General features: G+C 52.0%; 2 protein-coding genes and 2 long non-coding RNA genes across 24 annotated transcripts in view; 1 reads left to right on the plus strand and 3 right to left on the minus strand.

Moving 5' to 3' along the window:
* Positions 1–14033, plus strand: part of LOC123857349 (protocadherin gamma-C4) — a 283181-nt gene extending 269148 nt beyond the window's left edge. For all 20 annotated transcript variants that reach the window (XM_064596034.1, XM_064596027.1, XM_064596037.1 and 17 more), the window contains exons 3-4: positions 6945–7033; positions 12041–14033. In XM_064596034.1, coding sequence (XP_064452104.1) covers positions 6945–7033; positions 12041–12267 — 316 coding nt within the window. In that variant the 3' untranslated portion in view covers positions 12268–14033. The remainder of the gene's footprint in view (positions 1–6944; positions 7034–12040) is intronic.
* Positions 479–7057, minus strand: LOC123857361 (uncharacterized). Of its 2 annotated transcripts, none has more exons than XR_006793845.3 (3): positions 6923–7057; positions 3263–3541; positions 479–1825 (listed from the first exon to the last, which is right to left on the minus strand). It is a non-coding gene; the product is annotated as an uncharacterized LOC123857361 (long non-coding RNA). The 2 variants fall into 2 exon arrangements; XR_010413033.1 differs by having other exon boundaries at positions 3263–3544; positions 6923–7050.
* Positions 13743–15714, minus strand: LOC129046339 (uncharacterized). The gene is made up of 2 exons (XR_010413034.1): positions 15039–15714; positions 13743–14442 (listed from the first exon to the last, which is right to left on the minus strand). It is a non-coding gene; the product is annotated as an uncharacterized LOC129046339 (long non-coding RNA).
* Positions 15715–16641: 927 nt separating this feature from the next.
* Positions 16642–22749, minus strand: part of DIAPH1 (diaphanous related formin 1) — a 93725-nt gene continuing 87617 nt past the window's right edge. The window contains exon 26 of the mRNA XM_045894082.3: positions 16642–17744. Coding sequence (XP_045750038.1) covers positions 17587–17744 — 158 coding nt within the window. The 3' untranslated portion in view covers positions 16642–17586. The remainder of the gene's footprint in view (positions 17745–22749) is intronic.

Below are 22749 nucleotides of genomic sequence, written 5' to 3' on the forward strand. Positions count from 1 at the left end.
TTTCTTTATCTCTCTTCGTCTCCCTTTTATCCTGTCTCTTATTTCTTTGTACTTGTGGGCAAGCCAGCACAGACATGCCCCCCCTCCCCTACCCCCCTCCCCCCCTACACACAGAGTCTTTGATCAGTGCTTACCACCACACTCTCATCCCGGCTGCCCCAGCTGCTCATTTCAATCCAGTGTGAATTCCTGCTGAGACAGGAACCCCCTGCGGGTGGTGGGGAGGGAAGCTGTAGAAAGACCTTCAGTTGGTCTGAGGGGAGTGGGGTGGGCTCAGGGCCAGGCCTCCCTGTTAGAAGTCAGGAGCCTGGAGGAATCCAAGGAACCCAGGAGAGAGAGAGGGGGCAGAGCTTAGGCCCCCTTCCCCTGCCTCCTTGCTGGCTGGGCCCTTACTGCCCACATGTCCCCACATGCCTGGATGGTGAGGACGCACTGCCACAAGGACCCAGGAGACCTTGGTATGCGGTGGAGCCTCCACCTCCTGCAGTCCTGCACATGTATCCAGAACCCGGGACATTTCCTAGAAGGGCCCTAGGAGGCAGCAAGCCAAATGGCTTGGACTGCCCTTGCCCCTCCCTTGACCCCATCTGTCTTCTTTTGCCCTAGTGGCCTTGCCAGCCTTTCTGTCGCTTATTTGTTGGGTCATTCATGTGTTCACTCACGTGTTCATTCATTCATCACTTATTTATTGGGCCTCTACTATGAGCCAGGCCCTGTTCTAAACACTGTCCTACAAGATTGAACAAGCAGACATCATCTTTGAACTCAAAGACTTCCAGGCCAGCAGGTGAGACAGAAAATTGACAACAAATCGCACTAAAAATGTCTAGTTGCAAATCTTAGCAAGTTCATGTGAGTGTAGAGAAAGCCTCCAGGAGGAAGTGAGCTGAGGTGGTGAGAAGCACTGGGCAGCTTGTGGACCCTGTACCCCCCACCTCCACCCCACACCGTGTACTGGTCCTGGAGCAGAATTCACTGCTGCCACTGGAAGGCCCATAGACTGCTTGTGATGTGCCCTCTGGGTTGAGCACCTTACCCCTGCCTCAAGTCCCTTTTCATCAAATGAGAGACTTGGTGGCCTGAAATACACATAGGAGCTCTTGGGGAGATGTAAGAGAAGGTTCTCTTCCTTAGTTAACTTGAGGGGGATGGGACACACATTACTGTCGGAATTCCGAAATGGCCCAGATGAAATGAACATTAAGGGCTCAGTCCAGCAACTGCAGCTTTTCTCCTTCATTCATTCCATAGTTAGTAAGCACCTCCTGGAGGCCAGGTCGTATTCTAGGTGTAGGAGGTAATAAAATAGGCCTGTTCCCGGTCCTTGAGGAGTTTACCATATGTTGAGTGAGACAAATATTAACCCAAAATACAAAATAAGTGTAAGATTGCAGTTATCCCAAGTGCTATGAAGAGCAGTACCTGGTGGTGAGAGCATAAAATAGGGGTTTGACCAGGTCTGGGAGCAGAGGGAAATCTAAGAGGAAAAGAGGTGTTGCTGAGATCTGAAGGCTAAGTATAAAATAACCAGCTGAAGGAAGGAGGGAAGAGCATATGCAAAGGCCCTGTGGTGAGGCCTCTCAGGATCAGCAGACTGACGGGGAATTCTTTCTTTGCTGCCATTCTGGTGAGTCAATTGGAGTGAGAGGACGAAGAGGGGAGATTTCTCTTGTTCAGCCTAACTCTGGTTCCGGCCCTCCACCAGTTCTCTGCTCCACTTCCTCCCTACCATCTTGGCTACTGGCACACCAGCTTCAGAGCAGGGCTGCTGTCGAGTTCTCCAGTAAACCCAGTCCAAGTTCAAGTCAGTGCTGGGTCACATTGCCTAGACCAAAGGGAGAAAGACAAGTTGTGAAGTTCCCTGCTTGCCAGGTGCTCCTCCTTCCAGCCAGTGTCCCTTCCAGCCAGTCACCCTTCTGGCTTCCTGTCCTGGCAGCTGTTACCTCAAGTGCTGAACCCAGCAAACCACTTGTCCCTTCTCAGGCTGTAACCCAGGCCCCACCCTGCAGCTGTTCCCAGTCTCTGCACAGAGGGGAGAGTCTCCATTTAGCTTCTCCTGGTCTCCACTCTGCTCTCCCTTGACGGCTCCACCGTCCCCTTCCACTCCCCCTCCTCAGAGAGACACTCGCCCTGCTCCCCCCCAGCTTAGGCCGTCACTCAGCAGGCAAGTAGCAACTTATTTTTTGCTGCTTATAAAAAAATACACGCTCGATATAGAAGCATGAGAAATAGAGGAAAAAATTAGAAGAGAAAGCACTCTAATTTCACAACCCAGAGAGCCCCCCCAATAACATTTTTTTGAATGTGGAAATTGTCAAATCTGTACAAAAGTAGAATGGTCTAATGAACCTCTGTGATCCCAATGTCCAGCTCCAACTAATGCCCTACTTTGTTTCACTTGGGTCTCCACCCTGTTACCCCCTTGAACTATTTTGAAACAGATCTCAGCCTTCATATAATTTCATCTGAGTCTTCATGGTCTTTAACAGACAGTTCTTTTTTTTTTTCCAACATGTAAGCACTCACAGTAATATTGATAAACTAATAATACATTAATACTAAATAATATATTAATAAACTAGTATTATCAGAAATCCAGTCTATATTGACATTTCCCCGATTATATGTCTCTCTGTTAACTCATTTGTGCACTTACCCAAATTAAGGCCCACATTTTGTATTTGGTTGAGTGTCTCAAATCTCTTAAGCTCTTTAATACTTTCATATGTCTATTTCTAAGCTTTTTTCTTTGTGCACTCAAACAACACACACTGGTGTCTTGTCTTTTTTTAAATCTGATTCACCTAGATAAATTGTTCACAAACTTGTTCACAAAATATTAAGAACTCTTATTCCCGGTGAGGTGGTCTATTTCTCCCCCCAGTAATTGAGCTCCATCAGCATTATCACCTCTTTGTGTTCTCTTTGCAGGATACCACGAGAATTTCCCCGTGGCAGGAAAAAAATGTTCAGAATGTAATTGTTGCCTAACAGCCCCTCATATGGACATAGGATGTGTATTTTAAAAGGCTGACAGGCTTTTACTATGTCAAAAAATACATATGTATTTATATTTTAACACCGTTAAATCCAGGCTTTTGTCAGAGGGGATGTCCCCAGATTTCTCCCTTTTTGCATCCTGCTACAGGGAGCTGTTTTTCCACAGCCCAGCCTCTGGGACGTCCCCCCCCCCGCCCCGGCCCCATCCAGCACACCCGAATACAGACTCCTTAGGGCAAGAATGCCGTCTCTCAACTCTTACGTCTTAGGGCCTGCCACAGGCGCTCACACATAGGAGATGCTTGGAAAATGGTCAATTAGAGGTAGTCCATCGCCTGCACTTTTATTTTTCACCGTCTCCTAAATCCTGGAGGAGCTCCCTCTCCCCGCTGCAGGGGCTCCGTGGGGAAGCCCAGGGCAGTGCCAGGTATAAGAGCATATGGGCTTCAGGATCACAGGAGGCCCCTTCAGGTTCCAGTTCTGCCGGTGAGCAGCTATGCAGCTTCGGGAGTCTCTCAGCCCCTCTGAGCCCTGCATTTATCTGCTGGGAAAGAGAGAGAATCATAGTAACACTTATCTGCAGGTGGTTCTGAGGCTCAAATAGGCGAGCTACCTAAGCTATAACTGAACTGTATATAAACTAAGTATAAACTGTATATAAACTAAATATATATAACCAAGTTATATATACAACTAAATTATATGTAATTTAGTCAGCCCAGAACCCAGAGAATAGGAAGCTCTCAGCAAATTGTTCAAAAAGAAGTCTCTCCCCCTCCACTTACCTCATGCCCAGCTTCACAGAGCTGGCAGCCTGCTCATCTGCTTAGCCTCCAGCCTTTAACCATTGCCCAAGAATCCTCCCCAGAGCCCAGCCCATCATGGTTCCAGGCCCACCCCTTCACTCACCTTTATTCCCTCAACACCATTACCCAGTCCCCGCAGGGCATCTTCCTAACCTAGTATCTGATGTGTTGTTCACCCCGGAGCCCTTCTCTCTGTTTCCCCTCCTTGACCTTGTTCTCCCAACTCCAACCCAGTCAGGCTCTTCATCGAGGCATGAGCTCATCTGCCTCAGCCTTGTGCCCTCTAGCAGGCCCAGTGACAGCTCAGCAGGGCTGCAAGTAAAGACCCCTGGATTTCCACAGAGACAGAGTTGACTGAGGCCCCATCCCTGGGCTCCTGTCCTCCCAAAGGTACCTTTAACCCTTGGTCCTCTCCCAGGAGCAAGAGTGATCTTTAAAGACTGAAATCCCATCGTGACACCCCCCATTCCCCCACTTTAAACACCTGAGTGACTTGCCAGAGCTCTTAGGATGAGATCAACATCTTTAGTGTCCATTTCTACATCCTCAGCCCCTGACACCACCTCCCCCTGGGGCAGCCACACTGGCTTCCCTTAGTCTGTTGAACTGGCCAAGCTTTTCGCAGCCTCAGAGGCTTGGGCCATGTTACTCTCTCTAACTGGAAAGCGCTCTCCCCCAGCACTACACCTTCTCCTAGATGCTTCACTTTACTTCCCAGTTTTTCACTTTGAAATGTTTCAAGCTTGTCAAAAAGTTGACTTGTCAAAAATAGTGTGATGAACATGGAAATACTGTTTTTACCTAGATTAATCAATTGTTAATATTTTGCACATTTGTTTTTCTCTCTCTCTCCACACACACACTACACTTTTTTTTCCTGAACCATTTGAGAGTGGCAGACGACATAATATTTGAAAAACTTCAGTATATAACTCCTAATAATAGTAGCATTCTCCTACAAACCATAAAAGAATGATCACGCTTGAGAAATTTAACACTAATGCAATAAAATATTTAGTCCACTAGCAGATTTTCATAAATGTTCTTGAAATGTCTTTTTAACCTGTTTGGTGGTTTTTTGTGGTTTTTGTTTTTTGTTTTTTAAAGTAAGCACTGCACCCAACATGGGGCTTGAATTCATGACTCTAAGGCTGCAGGCTTTACAGGCCGAGCCAGCCACACCTCTGGTATTTTTTTTCAAACCTAGGATTCAATCAAAGAGCATGAATCGCATTTGCTTGCCATCTCTCTCTCATCTCCTTTAATGTAGAACAGCCTCCTTACCTTTTTTGTTTGTTTTTCATGACAGACATCTTTTAGAGTCCAAGCCAGTTGTCTTTTAAAATGTCCCACAATCTGGATTTGCATTTTCTCACAGTGAAAGCAGGTTGACAGTTTTGGTAGGAATACTGCCCGTGCGACACCATGTACCCTCCCACTGCATTACATGGGGAATGATTTCATGTCCGTCTGTCCAGCTGTCAGTGATACTCACGGTGTTCACTTAGTTAAGTGGTATCTCCAGTTCTCTCCATTACAAAGATATTTTTAAATAATTGATTAATAAGTACTCTGTGAGTGGTATTTGAGACTGTGCAACAACCTTCCACTTTTAATATTTTAGTATTCACTGATGATTGCTGGTTATAAGGTGGTGATTTTCTGTCATTCTTCCTACTTTCGTTTCGCTGGAATTGTCCTGCAAATCACCTGGAAATTTCTCCCAATTTAAATTGCCTGTCTTCTAATGTCCCTTTTCCTCAGGGAAGCCTGGACTGAGTGAGCTGCCTAGCCCCTGCTAAATCAAGACTTCCCCCTACACCGTGCTCTTGGCCTCATGGCACTTGCCACAGTCACGATTAAATAATTGTGTAATTATTTAATGTCAGCCTCTCAATATGGACCATGAGCAGCATAGAGACAAACTATTTCCGTCATGTTCCCAACTATAACCCCAGTATCTAGCCCAGGGTCTGGTGCACAGTCACTGCTCAGTAAATGTCGGTTGAATAAGTGGACACAGCATTCCACCTCTTCTCACTCTGAGAGAGAGACGAGCCTCCTACTTTTCCCTCCAACCCTAACTCTCCCTTTAATGTGACTGCAGCTGTGCCTTGATCTGAGCCCAAGCCCACCTTCCTGGGGCTGGGGGGTCCCAGAGCAGGGGAAACCATAGGCAGGGACAGAACTTGGAAAAACTGTAAAGCATTTCTTGGCTGTGCTCACCCACCATGACAGAATGCACAGACGTGCTCTTGCTCGCGCTCACTCGTGTTCACTCTCTTGTGCTCCCCCCTCCCCCACCACGTGTTCAAGGCCTGCCCTGCAGCCACTCCCCGGGTGCCAAATCCTTCCCTCATAGTGACCTAACTCTCTCCGTGGATTTTTTCCCATTCATTCAGGCAAGAAATATTTATTGAGGAACTCTGGGTGCCAAAGGGTGCCAAGGATCACCTAATAGACTGTGTGTGTGTGTCAGGGTGCCCCCCCCCAAAAAAAACCCAGAAAAAATGTCATACTTCCAAATTCCAACAAAGCAGGGAAATAGTCACTGTGGGAAAAATCCAAGTTGGGTTGGAATTCCTTCAGGTCCTCTAGAGGTTAGCATTTTTAACAGTTATCGAGCACCTCATGTTTTCCTCAGTGCTTGGAGTGTCTAAAGGTGGTAACTAGGTGCTTCAGTGGGAGGCAGGCAGACCCTGCCCCACCGCACACAGCTACACCACCAGGAGAAGGGCCGCTGGGGCTGCCATGCGGACGCCCCCGGGGCTGGTCCGGGTGGGCTCAGGCATCCCCTCTGACCAATTTTATTCATGTTACCAAAGCAGAGGTTGGGAACTGGCACTCTAGAGAACAGTGTCCGTACCGGATTTGCTGTGAGAGGGAGCTTGAGGAATTAGGGAAGTGCCTCAGAAAAGGTTTGATTTTTATAGATGGTGCAAGGCAAGCAAGTGTGCTCAGCAGAGGAATTTTTCCAAAGGGTTTGCAAACATGACACGTTCCGATCCTACGGGCCATCTTTTTGCATGGGACCGAGACCCAGGGTGCTAGATCTGCGTTCCCTGGGAGAGGACAGGAGGGGCGTGGCCTGGGCTGGCCCCAGAGGCTGTACTCACCACCACCCCACTCTTTCGGCAGCTCCCAGAATGGCGATGAGACCGGCACGTGGCCCAACAACCAGTTTGACACAGAGATGCTGCAGGCCATGATCCTGGCCTCTGCCAGTGGTGAGTTGTGCCCCTCTGGGTGTGGGGTTTGGGGTGGTCCGCAGCCGCCAGGCCTCAAGACTGGCCATCCACCTGCCTGGCGTCTCTGGATCTTTCAGCTGCTCCGAGGGGACTCCTCATTCCTGGATAGAAAGCCCGGTGGAGAAACAGCTGAGGGTCCCGGGATGCCTCGAGGGGAGTGGGAAAGGAAGGATGTATTGAGGGGGTGTAGGCGGTAGTGTTAAGAGTCCAGCTTCAGCAGGGGACAGCATAGGTGGGACCCTCGTTCTGCCACTTACTGTCTCTGGGAATTTGATCCGTTTGCTTAATCTCACTAACCCTTCTTCAGCCAAGAAAATGGAGGCAGTGGCCTCCAGGGGGTTGTCGTGAGGACTACCTGAGATGCTTCCGTAGACAACAAAGCCGTGGGCCTGGCACACGCAAGCCTTCCATCCATGCAAGTGGGTGTGAGACAATGCACTTGGACCTGTGAGACCCCTTCTCTTTTTTGTTGCCCCCACCTGCAGAGCAGGATTTTGATTTTCCTAGAGGGCTAACAAAGAACTTCACGTGCAAGAGAGATTCAGCCGATGACTGTTGTCCTTGAAGAGTCAAAAGCAGCCTGAGCAGGGGAAACAGAACACCAGGATGATATTAGTACTTAGGAGCACAGGCTTTGGAGGCAGGGCAACCCGGATTCAGATCCTGGCACCCATGCTTAGCTGTGTGTCCTCAAGGAAGGCACTCAGCCCCTGGGGGCCTTAGTTTCACTGACTATAAATCAGGTACTTTGACAGATCTTACTACAGTGTTGGGAGGGCCAAACATAGGGCCTTAGCACAGTAATGACAGAGTAAGGGCACGGTACGCAGTGGCTGAAATTGATTAATTCTTATCCTTATTGACCCGTAGAAGGCTGAATTAGAATGATGCCTATTAATAAGGACTAGTTGCAGGAGCAGCAAATCCTAGGCTTCCTTGGAGGCTGTCAGAGGATGAAGGCACTGGGCTTACATAGTGGAGTGAAAGGCCTGGCCTCTAGCAGGTGCGGAGGGCTGGTAGAGAACCAGGTAGAATCAGAACAGTGATCACTAAAATTGCACCTGTGTACCGTCCCGGGCACATGCTTGGCAAACTTGATGGGCATCGTACCAATTAATCCTCTTACCAGCTCTGCAAGGCCTGTCTGTGATTACTTACTTATATTTGACAGATGAGAGAACTGAGAAATCCCTTGCTCCAAGGTCCCTGTTTAGAGCTGCAGATGGGTGATTCTAATGCAGTCCGACTCCCAGGTTCATGCCTTTTCTTCTGCAGTGACCACGTCTGCCTTTAGATGCAGCCTACATTTCCCTTTAGCTGAGTAGGAGCAGAGACTGAACTCCTCTTACTGTTGTGCTTTACTCTCAGACTAGAGGTGCCAGATAAAATACAGGATGCCCAGTTAATTTTAACTTCATGTAAACAACAAATAGTATTTTAGCATAAGTAGGCCCCAAACATTAGTACTGGGACATACTATATAAAAAATGGCTCATTTTTAATCTGAAGTTCAAACTTATTCGGGCACACTGCATTTATTTTTGTTAAATCTGGCAAGCCTTTCCCAGATGTCTGTGAGGCTGAGTGAAGCCAGGCCCGTGTAGGTGACGGGGGAGAGGAAGAGGGAAGTCCCAGGGGAGGCCACCCTTCTGGCACAGAGCTGGCCAGGTCTGGGGGGGGCTGTACTCCTGGAGAGGCCAGATACTGAGTATGAAAGAGACAGGTGGGTGGGTCTAGGAGATGCCAAGTCAGGTTCTTGAGGAAAGTAAACAGACAGGTATATTTAGCTGTTGTGGTTTTTAGTGTTAAGGCCAGGAAGCAGGCTTTCTGGCCTGAATCCAGATTTAAAAAACAGAAATGGAATCAGTATTTATGGCCCACAAACTTCCTGGGTCACTGCCAGCTGGCTCCCCTGTCAGGGCTCCAGCCCCCTGGCCCACACAGCAGCTGACCTGAGCATAAGCTTGGGCCTTGGGGAATGGACCCAGAGGGTTGAAGTGGCAGGGTCAGGCCCTACTCTCAACTTTCACACCCGCTTTCCTGCCCCGAAGCCTGGAAAGGGTCCTGGAGTCCAGCCCAGCCTGGAGCTAGGGCCTGCTGAGGGGGAGTAAGTAAGAAGGAAAGTAAGTACACTTGGGAAGCTTTTTAAATAAACATTTGGGGGGGAAGTGTGTTTTCAAGGAGGCTCTGGTTTGTGGTTCAACTGGCCCTCGTCTAGCTTGACCAGGCCTCCCTGTCTGGAGGTGCTGTCTCAGCCCTGGGTTGGGGTGGGAAGGGCAAAGGGGGGAGGGGGCTCGGGTGCCAGGAGCTGGAGAGGAGGCCAGAGCTGCTCCCACCTTCATGCCAGAGCTGTTTGCTTTGGTTCGGTTTGAAGATTTTATTTTTAAGTAATCTCTACACCCAACACGGGGCACAAACTCCCAACCCTGAGATCGGGAGTCGCATGCTCACTGACTGAGCCAGCCAGGCACCCCTTTCTTGCTTCCAAAAAAAGAATGTTTCTCTTAGGAATAGAAAAGATCTCGGTCCCTGCTCACTGTGTGTGTTGGAGGAGTAGAAGGAGGGGCCACTGAAGAATTGATTCTACAGAAGGCCAGAGCCTTCTATAGAATCAGTCTACAGTCTACCTTCTCCCTCTCAGATTTATAGACGGGGAAACAGAGGCCTGAATCATGCAGGGCCTCTGCCAAGGTCACGCAGTATTTTTAGTGGCCGAGCTGACCAGAAGGAACTCACGTGTCAGCCTTTTTTGTCTTAGGCACTGAGTTTGCACATCATCTCCCTTCTTGGTCCAGCCCAACCTCAGTGCCCCCCTCCCACAGGACGTGGGCCAACATCAGGCCTGTGCTTCTGGTGAGAGGTGGCAACAACTGGCTTTGTCATTTCCACCCCCTTGGGGTGCTCCTTAGAGATCTAGGGGCGTGCAGGATGTGGGTGGGCCTGGCCTCTAGTTACCCAGTCAAGCCCTTCATGCCCTTCTGTTCCTGCCTCCCTTCTTCCTGTTTCTCCCCATTTATTTCCCTTTCTTGTGTGTGTGTGTCTCCCTCTCTCTCTCTCTCTCTGGAGCTTCTGAAGTCTCCCCTTTAGCCCCTAAATCACTCTGGAATCCTAGCTCTTTGAAGCAGAATCTGGGCCCCCTTCCCCTCCCTTCCCAGGCTGGATGAGGGATGCTGGAGGGGAGGGTGAGCTTGGCTCCCTCCTGGAGTTAATTAGGGAAAACATGGAAAAGTCAGTGAAATGAAGGGGCTGGGGGAGGGGACCAGCCTAGGGAAGGAGAAGGAAGTGGGCAGCTGCTCCCTCCCACCCAGCCTCTCTTTCACACATGCCCCCAAAGCCCTCACATCCTGGGATTTGGGACTTGGAATGGAGGTTGTAGAAATCTGAGCACTGGAGCGGTGGGGGTGGGGGGGGAGCAGAAAGACGGGGGCTCCTCTTTCCTGTCTCTGTTCCTGTCTCCTCTCCCCTCCCCCTCTGTGCTGGTCTAGAAAATAGTTCCAGTCTGTTTCTCAATCCCTGGTTAGTGTCCCAGGATTAGTCAGCCTCCCCGGCTTTAGTCACCCTCTCTGCCCACTCCCAGGGTCTAGGGTGGAGTAAAGGGAGGCCGGGAGCAGAGCTCATCTGCCAGCCGGGGCCGGGAATTCCCGGGGCTTTAACCTTCCCGCTGCCAGACGAGTCCCGCAGGAGCCCTGGTGGGCTCAGGCTGCGGCGTGGGAAGTCCTGGTTTGCCTGCCGGCCCAGTCGGGGAGCGTGTGGAGTGGAGGTCGCTCACACCGCGTGTGGCCGTGAAGCGGCCGCGGCCGCGCCTCCCACGGAGCACTCAGCGCGTGCCTGGGCGCGCACCAAGCATTGTCTCATTTAAGCCTCGCAAAAACCCAGGGAGGTGAGCGAGTCTGTGCTTCTCTACCTTCAGTATGCATCAAAATCACTTGGAAATCTTGTTAAAATGCAGATTCTGAGCCTCCTCTTCCAGCAAGCGCCCAGGTGATGTGGAGCTGGAGCCCGCATTTTACTTCCCTAGAGCCCATTTCTTCTTGGGCCCAGTGGGAAGCGGGGCTCAAGGTGTCCTCTGGCGTCACCCAGCCCTGAAACTGTGAGCCTGTGTCTGCATCGTTCCTCCGCCGGCTGCTCCCGGGAGCGTCTTCTTCGCCTCCTAGAACACTGCTCAGCCCTGCCTTCCCTCCCGCTCCGCTCTCCGCAGAGGGACGGGGTCCACGCTGCTGGGGGCGGTGGGTGGTGACTCCGCCCGACAGTGGACAGTGGATGCTTAAATACACGCGGCCGCCCCGGCTTTAACCCGTGCCGCCTGCTAGGGCTTTGAGTTGGTCTTTCACCTTCTCTGGGCCTTGCTTTCCTCATCTGTGAAGTGGGGATAAATACCCCTATCTCGCTGGGTTGTCTTAGGGAGGTGAAAGCCGTCGTGCCCGTGCACTCCCTAAGCCCACACTAACTACAGAACTGCCCAATACCCGCGCTGTGGGCGCTGGCCCGAGGATAGGAGGACCAGCAGGTCCTGGTTACAGCCCCCCAGGAGCCCTTGATCGGTGTGGCTGCCAGAGGGGCTCCCTGGAGAAGGGTTAGGGCAAGGATTTGAGAGCTTTTACCTCAGCCCTGAGAAAAGTAACAGCTAGCATGTTTTAAGCCCTTACCGCGTAATAGGCACTCTTCTGGGTGCTTTATATACATCATAATCTTGGTCAGCCTTAACCAGAACCTGAAGAGGTAGATGCTACTTTTAACCTGCTTCACAGATCAGAAAACTGAGGAGTGTAGGTAGACTTGGCCCAAATCAGTTAGTAGGTAAGAGAGCTGGGAATCAAATCTGGGCTGTCTCACTTACATCTGCCCCTTGTGAAGAGAGAGGACGTTCCCAGGGCTTGGCGGGGTCGGGGCCGGTGCTTGGCAGGCCTTCATTAACTGGCTGTGCTCTAACAGAGTGACTGTTGGGGACCCAGAGTTTAGCTCCTGACCTTCCTCTGTCTCTTGCAGAAGCTGCTGATGGGAGCTCCACCCTGGGAGGGGGCGCCGGCACCATGGGCTTAAGTGCCCGCTACGGGCCTCAGTTTACCCTGCAGCACGTGCCCGACTACCGCCAGAACGTCTACATCCCGGGCAGCAATGCCACGCTGACCAGCGCGGCCGGCAAGCGAGACGGCAAGGCCCCTGCAGGTGGCAATGGCAACAAGAAGAAGTCAGGCAAAAAGGAGAAGAAGTAACGTGGAGGCCGGGCCCAGAGCCACAGGGCAGCTTCCCTCCCCGACCAGCCCAGTCTCTCCTTACCTGTACCCAGGCCTCGGATTTTCAGGGCTCACCCCCAAGATACTGGTAGGGATCCAGGCCATGCTCCCCTTGGGAAACAGAAACAAGTGCCCAGTCAACACCCCCCTGTCTGCCCCCAAGGGATTGAATATGCAAAGGGAGTTCTGCTGGGAACCCCCGTCCAATCAATTGCTGTGCCCATGGGGGTAGTGGGGTTCGTGTAGACACCATTTATCACACCCCCTTTAGTTACAGCTGAACTCTGCCATCTTCCAAATTTAATCAGGCCCATCTACCATCCCCTGCCTCCCTCCTGCCCAACCCACCCCACCCCCCTCAGCGGCCCCTCTTTCTCAAGGAAGGTGGTTGGGGTGTTGAGGTACCTGGTGACCTAAAAAGGCTCATAGTTCTGAAGAGTTGGAAGGGCATAATAACCTGTAGGCCTCTCCAATTCTCCAACTTCCCCCAAAGCATGGTTTGGTGCCAGTCCTTTCATCTCCTTCCAGAGCCCAAGACCAAGTTCAAGTTTTGGGAGACATGGTGACGATTCCCATGGTACTGATGCTTGCTGGATTTAGGGAGGGCACTTTGTTACCATGCCTCTTCCCAAAGCCCTCGGGACCAGTCTTTTGTTCTGTTTTTCATTGTTTGATGTTCCCACTGCATGCTGTGACTTCCCCTGCCCCCAAAAGAGAGACTCCGTTGCATGTTCTAAGACAGTATGTGGTGGCAAGATAAAGAAGGGAAGGGTGTGGGTGTGGATGTGGGGGATGGACAAAGCTTGACTTACCCGTTATCAGGGTCTTGTAGAAGGCTCTGTATGTCCCCAGGGTACTGGCCAGATCCCCAGTTCCAGCCATAAACCAAGTACCAGGCTGGACCCTCGTTTACCACACAAAGGCGGTAAACTTTGGGCTGAGCTTTTAGCATCAGTGGATTTCAGCTGGCATTACAGTCAAAGGAAGGTTTGAGGATGTTTAGGACCAGGTCCCCTGGAGAGGTCAGAGGGCCCTCTGTGGGTGCTGGGTACTCCAGAGGTGCCACTGGTAGAAGAAGCAGTGTGGCCCCAGCAGCAAGGGAGGGTCAGCTGGGCCATTCTTGGTCCTTAGGTTGGGGAGGCATGGAGCTAGAGCCGGGACCAAGTGGACAGGAAGTCTCAGCCCCGGATCAGGGCTCCTGCACAGGGCCCCCACACTCCCCAAGCCTCTGTTCCTTCATTTTGCCAGGTGCCATTTCTTCTCTGTGAAGGCCACTGCCCAGCGCCCCCCCCCCGTCTGCCCCCTAGTGGCCAGAGCCTGGTTAAAGTCCCCCAGTGCCTCCTTGTGCATAGACCTTTCTCGGCCCACCCCCATCGCCCCCGCCCCAGTCCCGCCAGAGCCCCACCCCAGCCCAACGGTAGTGTAGAGCCCCCTCCCTCTTCCGGCTGGTGTAGAATAGCCAATAGTGTAGTGCGGTGTGCTTTTCCGTGGGGGCGGGTGGGCGGAGGGCTCCGCGCAGCCGTCCGTCCTTGAATCCGCCTGCGGCGGCCCGTGCTGTGTTTTGTGCTGTGTCCTCGCGCTGCGGCGACCCCCTCCCCGGTACTGACTCCTAGAAGTGCTTCTCTTCGCATAGTCACGTAGCTTTCCCACCCACTGCCCTTCCTGTGTCTCACGCAAGTTTTATACTCTAATATTTATATGGCTTTTTTTCTTTGAAAAAAACAATTAAAAGGTTTCTTCTGAAAGGTTGAGCGGTTCTGTGTAAGGGATGGGGGCTGCTGGCATGTGCGGATGAAGCGGCGAGCCAAGCGGAGCGTGCTGGAGGAAGGGCGCGAGCGCCCGGCAATGACCGTGCGCGCGCCCTGGTTTTGTGTCGTTGCTCGGGAGTCTGTGTCTGTCAGGTGCGGCTGTGGATGCTTGCAGTGCTGCTGGGCAAACGTAACAGAGTCCAAGTGGCGGTGATCGGTCTCCCGTCGTGTGTCATCGGCTGCTGGGTCTGTTGTGGAGGCGGGCGTTTCGGAGCGCAGTGCGGGTGTGTGGCGTTTGCGTGCTCGCGCCGTCTCCCGGACGGTCCCCGGGCCCCGGCGCCGGTCTCCCGGCGGAAGAGGACGCTCCGGGGCGGGGGCGGGAGTGTGTGGGCGCCGGCTGGAAAGGCTGCAAGCCGGGAGGGGGCATTTCCTCACTTCCCGCCCCTTCCCTGCTAAAATGAACAGCCCGAGCGCCCTTGTGGGCTTCTCCGGAGGAGGGTGGATTCTCCTCTGCCCATTCCCCGCCAGCCCCGCTGCCTAGTGAGTCTGGGAACACTATGGGGGGGGAGGGCATGCCGGAGGCGGTTCTCCAAAGGCCCAGTCAACAATAGCCTGCGCCTCAGTTTACCCATCTGGAATTCACCTTCCCACTCCCTGCAGCAAAGCCAAGGAGATTGGAAGGTTCACCCCTGACACTGGGGAGGGGGCCGTGGTATCGAGGGGGTTGAAAAGTGTGCAGGAAGTGAGATTGCCCGCAGACCCAGGTCGTCCTCCCTCCTTCCCTTCCCCCCTCCCCCTGCTTTTCCTTTCGCTCTTCAGTTAGGCGTCCTCCCCTCCCCTCCTCCCCTCCCCGCTTCCTTGAAGCACAGTGGGATTCGAGGCTGCTGCAGCCAGAGGAGCTGCAGGAAGTACAGAGGAGGGGAGAAGGCGGAGCGGAAGGGCAGGAACACAGACCCACTGGGGTTATGGGGGGGGGGGGCGGTCAGTGAGGGGATGCCTAACCGCACGGCGGCCGGAGGCGGTCTCTGGGCTTCCTCTGCGCATCGTCTCAGCCGGGTCACGTGTTCCGCCGGCTCCCCGAAGCCTGTCGTCATGGAAACCAAGCCTTCCAACCAGGCATCTGGAGGCGACTCTCCTGCGTGGGAGGAAGGGCGGTGTGCGCGGTTCGCGATGGCAGCAGGGTTGTGTTTCTGCGAGCCAGGCTGCAGGGGCGGGGCGCTGGCTGCCTGGCTTCTATTCCGGGCCGGCAGAGACTGGCAGAGCGCGTGAGCAGCTGTGGTTGGTCCCCTAATTGGTATGTGCGCCTGTAAAGCTCTGAGCCAGAAGCGCGTGGCCTCCGGTGGGGAAGGAGGCAGGCAGCCCACCCCCCAGCCCCCACCGAGATGGGCAGCCAGCTGCCCAGGCTCCAGGGCTCTTTAAAAGGCTTTTATTTCCCGGTCTAGAGCCTGTCCGAATGGTTTTGTGGTCCTCTTCGGGCCTCTGCTCTCTGTTCGGAGTCTGCTCATAGGAGGCACACAGTGGGGGCGTGAGGAGGTGGGGGGCCAAGCCCCCAGGCAGCAACGCAGAGGCAGGGGTGGGGCAGAACCGTGGCCCCATTTCTTTAGGGCCCACAAATGCAAGGGCAGAAGCCGAAGCAGGGTGTTTGGCACACCTACGATAGGCACCTTCAACTCTTTGACACGGATTTGTCAGGTCAAACAGGGCTTTGGAAAACAGCTTCGACTCACAGAGGAGGCGGTAAGGTGGTGGTACTGTTTCAATGCTTTATTAACAGTTGGAAACAAACCCAATACACTGGAGGTGATGACATCCCAGAAGCCCAAGAGGCAAGGGAAACAGGTTTGCATTTTTTTTTTTAATTTTTTATTAAATGCATCCTAGCAAAAGTAGATTAAAAAAGAAAGGGTCAAAGCCCCAGATGTCAGCAGGGAGGAGGGAGGAGGAAGGGACCCAGGGAGGCAGCCTCCCCCCTCCCCCCACCTTCCAGGGAAGAGCTCAAAGGAGCTGCTGTCGCCCCTTCACACACAGGCAGCTGTAGCAACCAGCACCCCAGTTCCTGGCCTGAAGCCCTCCCTGCAGGAACCCTTAGGTCACCTAAGGTCCCCCTGTGCTCCACCAACTCCCATTCTGGGTCAAGCCCTAACCGTGTCATCCTCTCCCCCTACCTGTGGTGGGAAGCGAAAAGCACAAGGAGGACAAAGAGTCTGAGCTTCCTGGAGCGGGGGCGACTGAACAGTTTTGGCCTGCCCACTGTTCAGAAGGGAGCGGGGCATGCCGCGTGGCCACACTCGTGTGCTTCCTTGCCCAGTTAGCATTTGCACATTTGGCTTGATAAATATATTAAATTTATAAAAACTCTGTGGTCTCAGAGCTCCCACTATTCTCAGGCCTGGTCCAGCTCTACCAGAGAAGAGCTTCCTCCTGCCCCAAAACTGGATAATGGGAGAGAGGGCCTCAAGGGCCCAGAAGGCTTTAGGGCTGACGTGGAGGTCCAGGGTCTTGCTCAGGATTGAGGCCTGTGGGGAGAAAGCCCAGGGTCGCTGGAACCTGCCATCAGAGCCTCTTACATTATGGAAGGGGAAGGGGGAAGGAATATTTTCTTTAAAAAAAAAAAAAAAATCTCATATAAAAATAGATCCATTTGCAAAACAATTTCTCAGCCAGGAGGCTCCACCTCCCATTTCCTTGGAGACAGAGGGTGAGGTGTTGGGATGGTCACAGTACAGCCCATACTCCAGATGAGATGCACCAAAGCTCTGGGGAAGGTGTGAGGAGTGACCGTGGCTGGGTAGCCTGGGGCAGGGGTAGAGAGTTCACAGAGGCAGGGTCCTCAAACATGGCAGCAGGCTGGGGACAGGTCCCACAATGTCTCTGTACCCTGCCTCCCCACAGACTCTTGGCTGCAGTGGAATAGATCAAGTGGTCCAGGTAGGTCCTTTTTGTTCTGGGAGGCCTTTCCCAGGAAGGTGCAGTAAGGGTGGGGTTTGCTCCCCACTTCTCTAGGCATGGCTCCCACTGTCACACCACTAGTAATAAATAACAATAACCAGGAGAGGGAAGAGCAGAGCAGAGGTGACAGCAATGAAAGGAGGGATAGAGCCCGAAGGTTCACAAGCCCCATGCTGTTCTCAGAGCTGGAGAAACCACAAAAGAAAAGCACAAACCCAGCAAGATTGACCCAGGTGAAATGAAAGCCCACTGGAAAGGCGGGGGCTGGGAGAGCAGGTGGGGCCTGGTCTGAGACAAGGCCTCGGTGACAGAGAGGAGACACTTGGGGTTAAGGCAGCAACCACGGAGCCTGCTTTGGTAATACACACGGCCAGGGCTGGCTGGCTCGGGCTCGGGCCTCCCCCGCTCCCCCCCTGCCCGTTCCTGGGGGCCTCCAGGTTGAAGCGTGTGTGACGCACAGAGCGCGGCGGGCCAGAGTAAAAGGGTCAGCGTAGTGGGAGCAACCACCCCAGAGGACTATTTCCGTGACCCTTTAGGCACAGGCTGCAGGGCAAGACAGTCCCGGGTGCCCCGGGGAGCTGCTGTGGCCACGGGACCCAGCTTAGTTTGCACGGCCAACCAACTCCTTGGTTTCCTCCAGGATTGTGGGGATTCCCTCACTGTTCTTGGCAACCTTGGAAGGAACAGCAGTCATGGCGTCGTCCTTGGTCAGTTCCGAGGCTAGCAGGGATGTGACTGCACAGCCAGCCTTCCTGTTGGCTGCAAAGAGAGGACATGAGAGAGCTTGTCCACAGAAGGCCTGATTTCTAATCCCTTTCCGACTCTGTAGCAGACATTCAGCCTGAAGCCATGCAAAGGGGGCTCCGCCGTCTGGTCCAGAGAGGCCCGTATTTTAAAGAGGGGGGTGGGGCAGAGATCCAAGAACACATGGAACAGACTTTCTAGGTGCAGAGAATCTAAGGGCAGGGTGCAAGCCACGTGTTTGCTTTCCTGTGTGGAAACTGCACAGGTTTGAATATAGCGAGACAGACACAATGGGGTTCAAGTTTGTTGTGTAAAACTTGAGAAATCAAGTACTCAACATGCATTTTCTCATCACCGGGTTGTTGAAATTAAATACACCCTGGCTTCGTAAAGAGTAGTGTTTTTCTTTTCTTGGCAGTTCCCAGGAATCTCCCAGGCCCAAACCATTTTGAGTCAGCCCTGGGGAGGGCTGTCCCAAGCAGAGGAAGGCCTTCCGCAGGCTGCCTGGGGCGACTCCTGCAACGAGGGCCAAAGCAGCCATGCAGTGACATCGCATGCGTGTCCCTCTCCCGGCTGTTCCACCAGCCCTCCTGCCCTCTCCCCACGCTCACATGCCTAGCCCTTTCCCACCTCTTCAAGGGTAGCAGTGTGATATGCATGCCAAGGGCCCTACAAGGTATGTACGTGGCTGTGGGGGTGGGTGGGTCAGGAAAGGTATGTCAGGGAAGGCAGAGCTGGGGTCAAGGACGGGCCCCTACAAAGAAATCTCAGCCCAGTGGGCTAAGGGATTGTGAAGCTCCAGTTGTCATCTTAAACAGGAAGAGAAGAACCAATCAATCCATGAGTTTCTGGTCTAGCTTCTGGGAGCCATCCCTAAGATTCTCACATTAATTTACGGAATGCAGATTTATGGTCCCCGTATCTTCAACACAAAGGCAATTTCTTGGGACTATGCCCAGCTCATGCTCTCTGCCTCTTACTATGCCCTATAAACAGCACAGAGAGCCGCCTGCCTGGGCTGGAAGAAGCCAGACACAAAGGCCACACGTGCTAGGATTCCATTTCTATGAAATGTCTAGATTGGGCACACCCAGGGAGATAGAAAGTAGATTCACGACTGCCAGGGGCTGGGATCTGAAATGACTGCTCATGGGGATGGGGTTTCTTTCTGGGGCGATGACAATATTCTGGAATTAGATAGTGGTGATAGTTGCACAAACTTGTAAATATACTAAAGACCACTGAAGTATATACTTTAAAAAGAGTGAATTTTAAGCATTTGATTTATATCTCAAAAAACCCCACTTGCTGGGTCATGGGAACGATGAATGGAGAAAGCAGTGCCTAAGCCTTAAAGAAGCAGGGACAGGTGAAAGGGGCCTCGAGCTCCCACAGGAGGACCACAGGACGGGGGCAGCTTTGGGACACGCGCAGGAAGGGCAAGGTCCAGAGGCGGCGGTGAACGAAGCGCCCAGAACATCTGTGCCTTTAGGCCAGCAGGAAGCTTTAGGCAGGGCAGAAGCCAAACGGGGTCGGAAGGCGCAGCTTTCCAGCAGGGCTGTCGGGCTCCCCAGAAATGTGACGCAGCACTGTGTTCACACATCAGAGGCCACCCGCGGGTCAGGGAGCACACAGCATGCCCACAGGTTACCAATGTATGGGTCTCCTCCTCCAACTCCTCCTCCCAGGGGCACAAGGGACTGTCTAACAAGAGGAGAAGGCAGAGTGAAGGCCCTAACTGACCAGCACAAGGGCTCATCATCTGGCTCCAGGTGGAAGGAATGTGAGCCAGACTCCAGGCCGTTCACACAAACCACTCCTTGGATTACGAAACATGCTCTGGCCTCAGGGACTGATAGGAGAGGAACAGGAGCCCACTAGAGTGTAACCAGGAAGGTCTACAGGTAGGTGATTCGATCTTCTTGGTCTCTCCAGCAAAGTCTTCCTCCGCCCCATTTAGTTTCAGCTCTTTTCTGAAGGACTCCCTTCTCTAGGACCCGACTTCTCATGCCCAGACAGGCAGTGGCTAGCAGTTGAGAAAATATTGCTAACTACTTGTGTGTGACTAAAGGGGTGTGTTTATGTTGAAAGAATTTCTGACTCCAGACCCCAGAAGAAAAAGAACACCGGGTCTTCAGAGACCCCTGTCCTGGGCAACATGGAAAAGTCAGAGTTCAAGTGTGGCATGTCTTGTGTTGTTTCTCTTTGGCTTCTTCCTTTAAACTAAGAGGATACCAGCTGTACCTCATCAAGCACTGTTTCTACATTTTCTAGATTCCAAAAGATTCTGATACATTACCGATTTCATGAAAACTAAGAGTGGATGGTAGGTGGGGAGAAAACCAAAACTTCCCTTTTAAGCCTAGAAAGTAGGTATACTGGGGATGTCCATGATGTGGCCTAAGGTCAGAACCAGACATGAGAAAGCTCCTGTTGGAATTGGAAAGAGAATCAACAGAATGGAAGAATCCCAGTTTCCACTTTGTCTTCAGGGCCACAATTATACTCAACAGTTTGAACAATCCAGAGTAAGTAACTTTTCCCCTCCTTTCTCTAGAGACTATTGACAAGCAGCCATAGAAGCAGATAAATAATTTGACTGTATTAGATCAGGGAGGGTTATTAACTCACAAGAGAATGGTCTCATAGTCTGTGGGGAAAAGGGAACCATCTTGAGACACTGGTCAAGCTCTCTGAAGCCAGATTCCTAGATGTTCGGGTGGGCTAGGAATAAAACACCAGCAGAATCCACCAACCATATGTAACACCAGTACAGATGAATTCGAAAAAGGTCAATGATTTGGAAAAAGACATTTATAAAACAGAGGCTAGAAACTGCTCCTGAAGAGGAAGTGTTCTTGTTAATAAGCTTCCTTAGGGGAGAGGAAACTAGGACAGACGGGGCAGTCATTACTGTCCTAAAGAACTCATTACCATCTAAAAGTCACCTATTATAATTCCTGTCCTATTTTCACAAAAGCAGAGGGAGAAGAGGTGGTGGTGGAGGAAACACTCTTCCCCTTCTACAGACAGGGAGTCCTCGAAACTCCCCAAAGCACCTGTACCACGTCCAGTGCTCTCTTTGCTCGAAGGTATAGAAGAACACCTCTGGCCTCCACAGAGGGGTCACTGTCCTCTCCTGTCCATCAAGGAGGCTTAGTGGCAACAGCCCTGGACTTGGAATCACAAAAGGGGGCCAGAGTTCTCGCTCTAGCGTCAGCCAGCTCTTAGGGCTGGGCCAGCTGGAGCTTCTCTGGGCCTTAATCGCTTTCCTCTATGCGGAGGTCAGATGCTAATCACTGGAGGCCTTTAGAGGCTCTCCAGACTCTACGGTTCTGTTGTTGGAGGTGGAGCTTAGAGGGAAGGAAAGGAAGAGAAAGACCAATTTCTTCCCTTGACTTTTATCCCAGTGAGCAGATGGCCTGTATATAAGAGGCCACAATTCAGACATGGAGATAAAGCTGAGTCATTAAAACCACACGCTGACTCAATCATCAGCTTGAAATAGTAGCTGTGATACAATCACATGGATTCTTCTCCTCGACACTCAAACCATTGTCCTCCCACACCCTGCAGATCACAGCAGCTTACAGGTCACTTTTAATGACCAGCCCTGATAGTAACTCTCCTCTTCCAGCTTCTCAATGGTGCTTTGTATACTCTGTACTCGGTCTACACTCCCTCAGGTCTCCAGAGACCGGAAGACTTTTTTTTTTTAAACATGCCTTTAAATCCTATGGACGAGACCAGTGTCTTTGAGGCAGCGACAGCTGCCTCCCTGGGACTGAGGCGGCCTGTGAGGCAGATCTGCTCGCTCGTGCTTCAGTTTGTTGGCTCAAGGCAATTGGCCACGAGGAACAGTCAGAGGCGGTCAAGCAAGGGGTGAACCAGCTAAGTCCTGCAGCCACTGAGGGAAACCCACAGCCTTTATAGTTTGAGAATAGGGCCTTCTGAGTCCAGCCCCTTTCTTGTCTTCTCTTAATTCTATTGCTGCTGGACAAAACGGAGTTATTAAAGCTGGGAAAGACCCAAGAGACCATTTTAGTCTAACTCATGAAAAAACGGAGTCCCCAAAACTTGTCTAAGGTACCCTAGACAGCATCAGAGTTAGACTTGACTTTGGGTCTTTTGATCTCTACCTAATCCGATGCTCTTCGGACTGTGATAGAGTCTTTATGTTTGAAAGCGTGAGGCCACATCACTTCACAGCATGTGGATGCACCACCTAAGCAGCATACCAGAGTAACCAGAAAGGTCTCCCCGGAGAGATTCTCCCAGATACTTTCAGCCCTGTTCTGTGAACCTACAGCCCAGAAAGATTAGGTTACAGGATGCAACCAATTTAAAAAGTATGTGCTTCTCTGCTTCAGTATCTCCTAGTATCAGTCTCCTATTCCTTCTTGCACCGGGGAACAGCACTTTGACTAATTTAGATCCTCTGCTGAAAGGTTATGTTCCAACAAAATCCCTGCTTCCTCTGCCTGTTGAGTCCTGGTTTCCTCCTTGGGAAGAAGTAGAGAATGGGGCCTCCCCCGCAGAGGGAAGCCATTGATGTCTGGCTGCCTGTGTACAGGAAGCATCTGGGATTCTAGTAGTTTCATAGGAAGAGGCTTAAAAAGGGAATTCCCCACCAACAGTCGGATGCAGGTTGGCATTTAGCTGAGAGAGTGAACAGTGAGAAGCAATATACTTTCATTTGGCTAGAAATGCCTAATGTAAGGCCACATGGTGGGGGGGGCGGGGCTAAAAAACATTCTCCTAAGAACCTCTAAAAACTAAACAAAAGAAATACTACTAGCTGCACTCTCTACCCAAACACCAATCTATATGGTTTAACACACTATGCCAGGAAAGCCCATCATAACCACCTCTCCTCCCACTACAAAGCCTGCCAAGAGGATGCCAGAAAATGGGGAAGACTTGTAACTAGGGATTCTCCTATTTAGGGAACGTTCTGAAGTCATATGGAAGAGCCCTCAGAAGGGAATTTTCCTTTGGGAATTCAGAGACAGCAACCTTT

The sequence above is a fragment of the Mirounga angustirostris genome, unplaced genomic scaffold, assembly GCF_029215605.1.
Source record: "Mirounga angustirostris isolate CCGP_5_RB_7025 unplaced genomic scaffold, mMirAng1.0.hap1 SCAF_7, whole genome shotgun sequence".
Classification (NCBI taxonomy): domain Eukaryota; kingdom Metazoa; phylum Chordata; class Mammalia; order Carnivora; family Phocidae; genus Mirounga; species Mirounga angustirostris.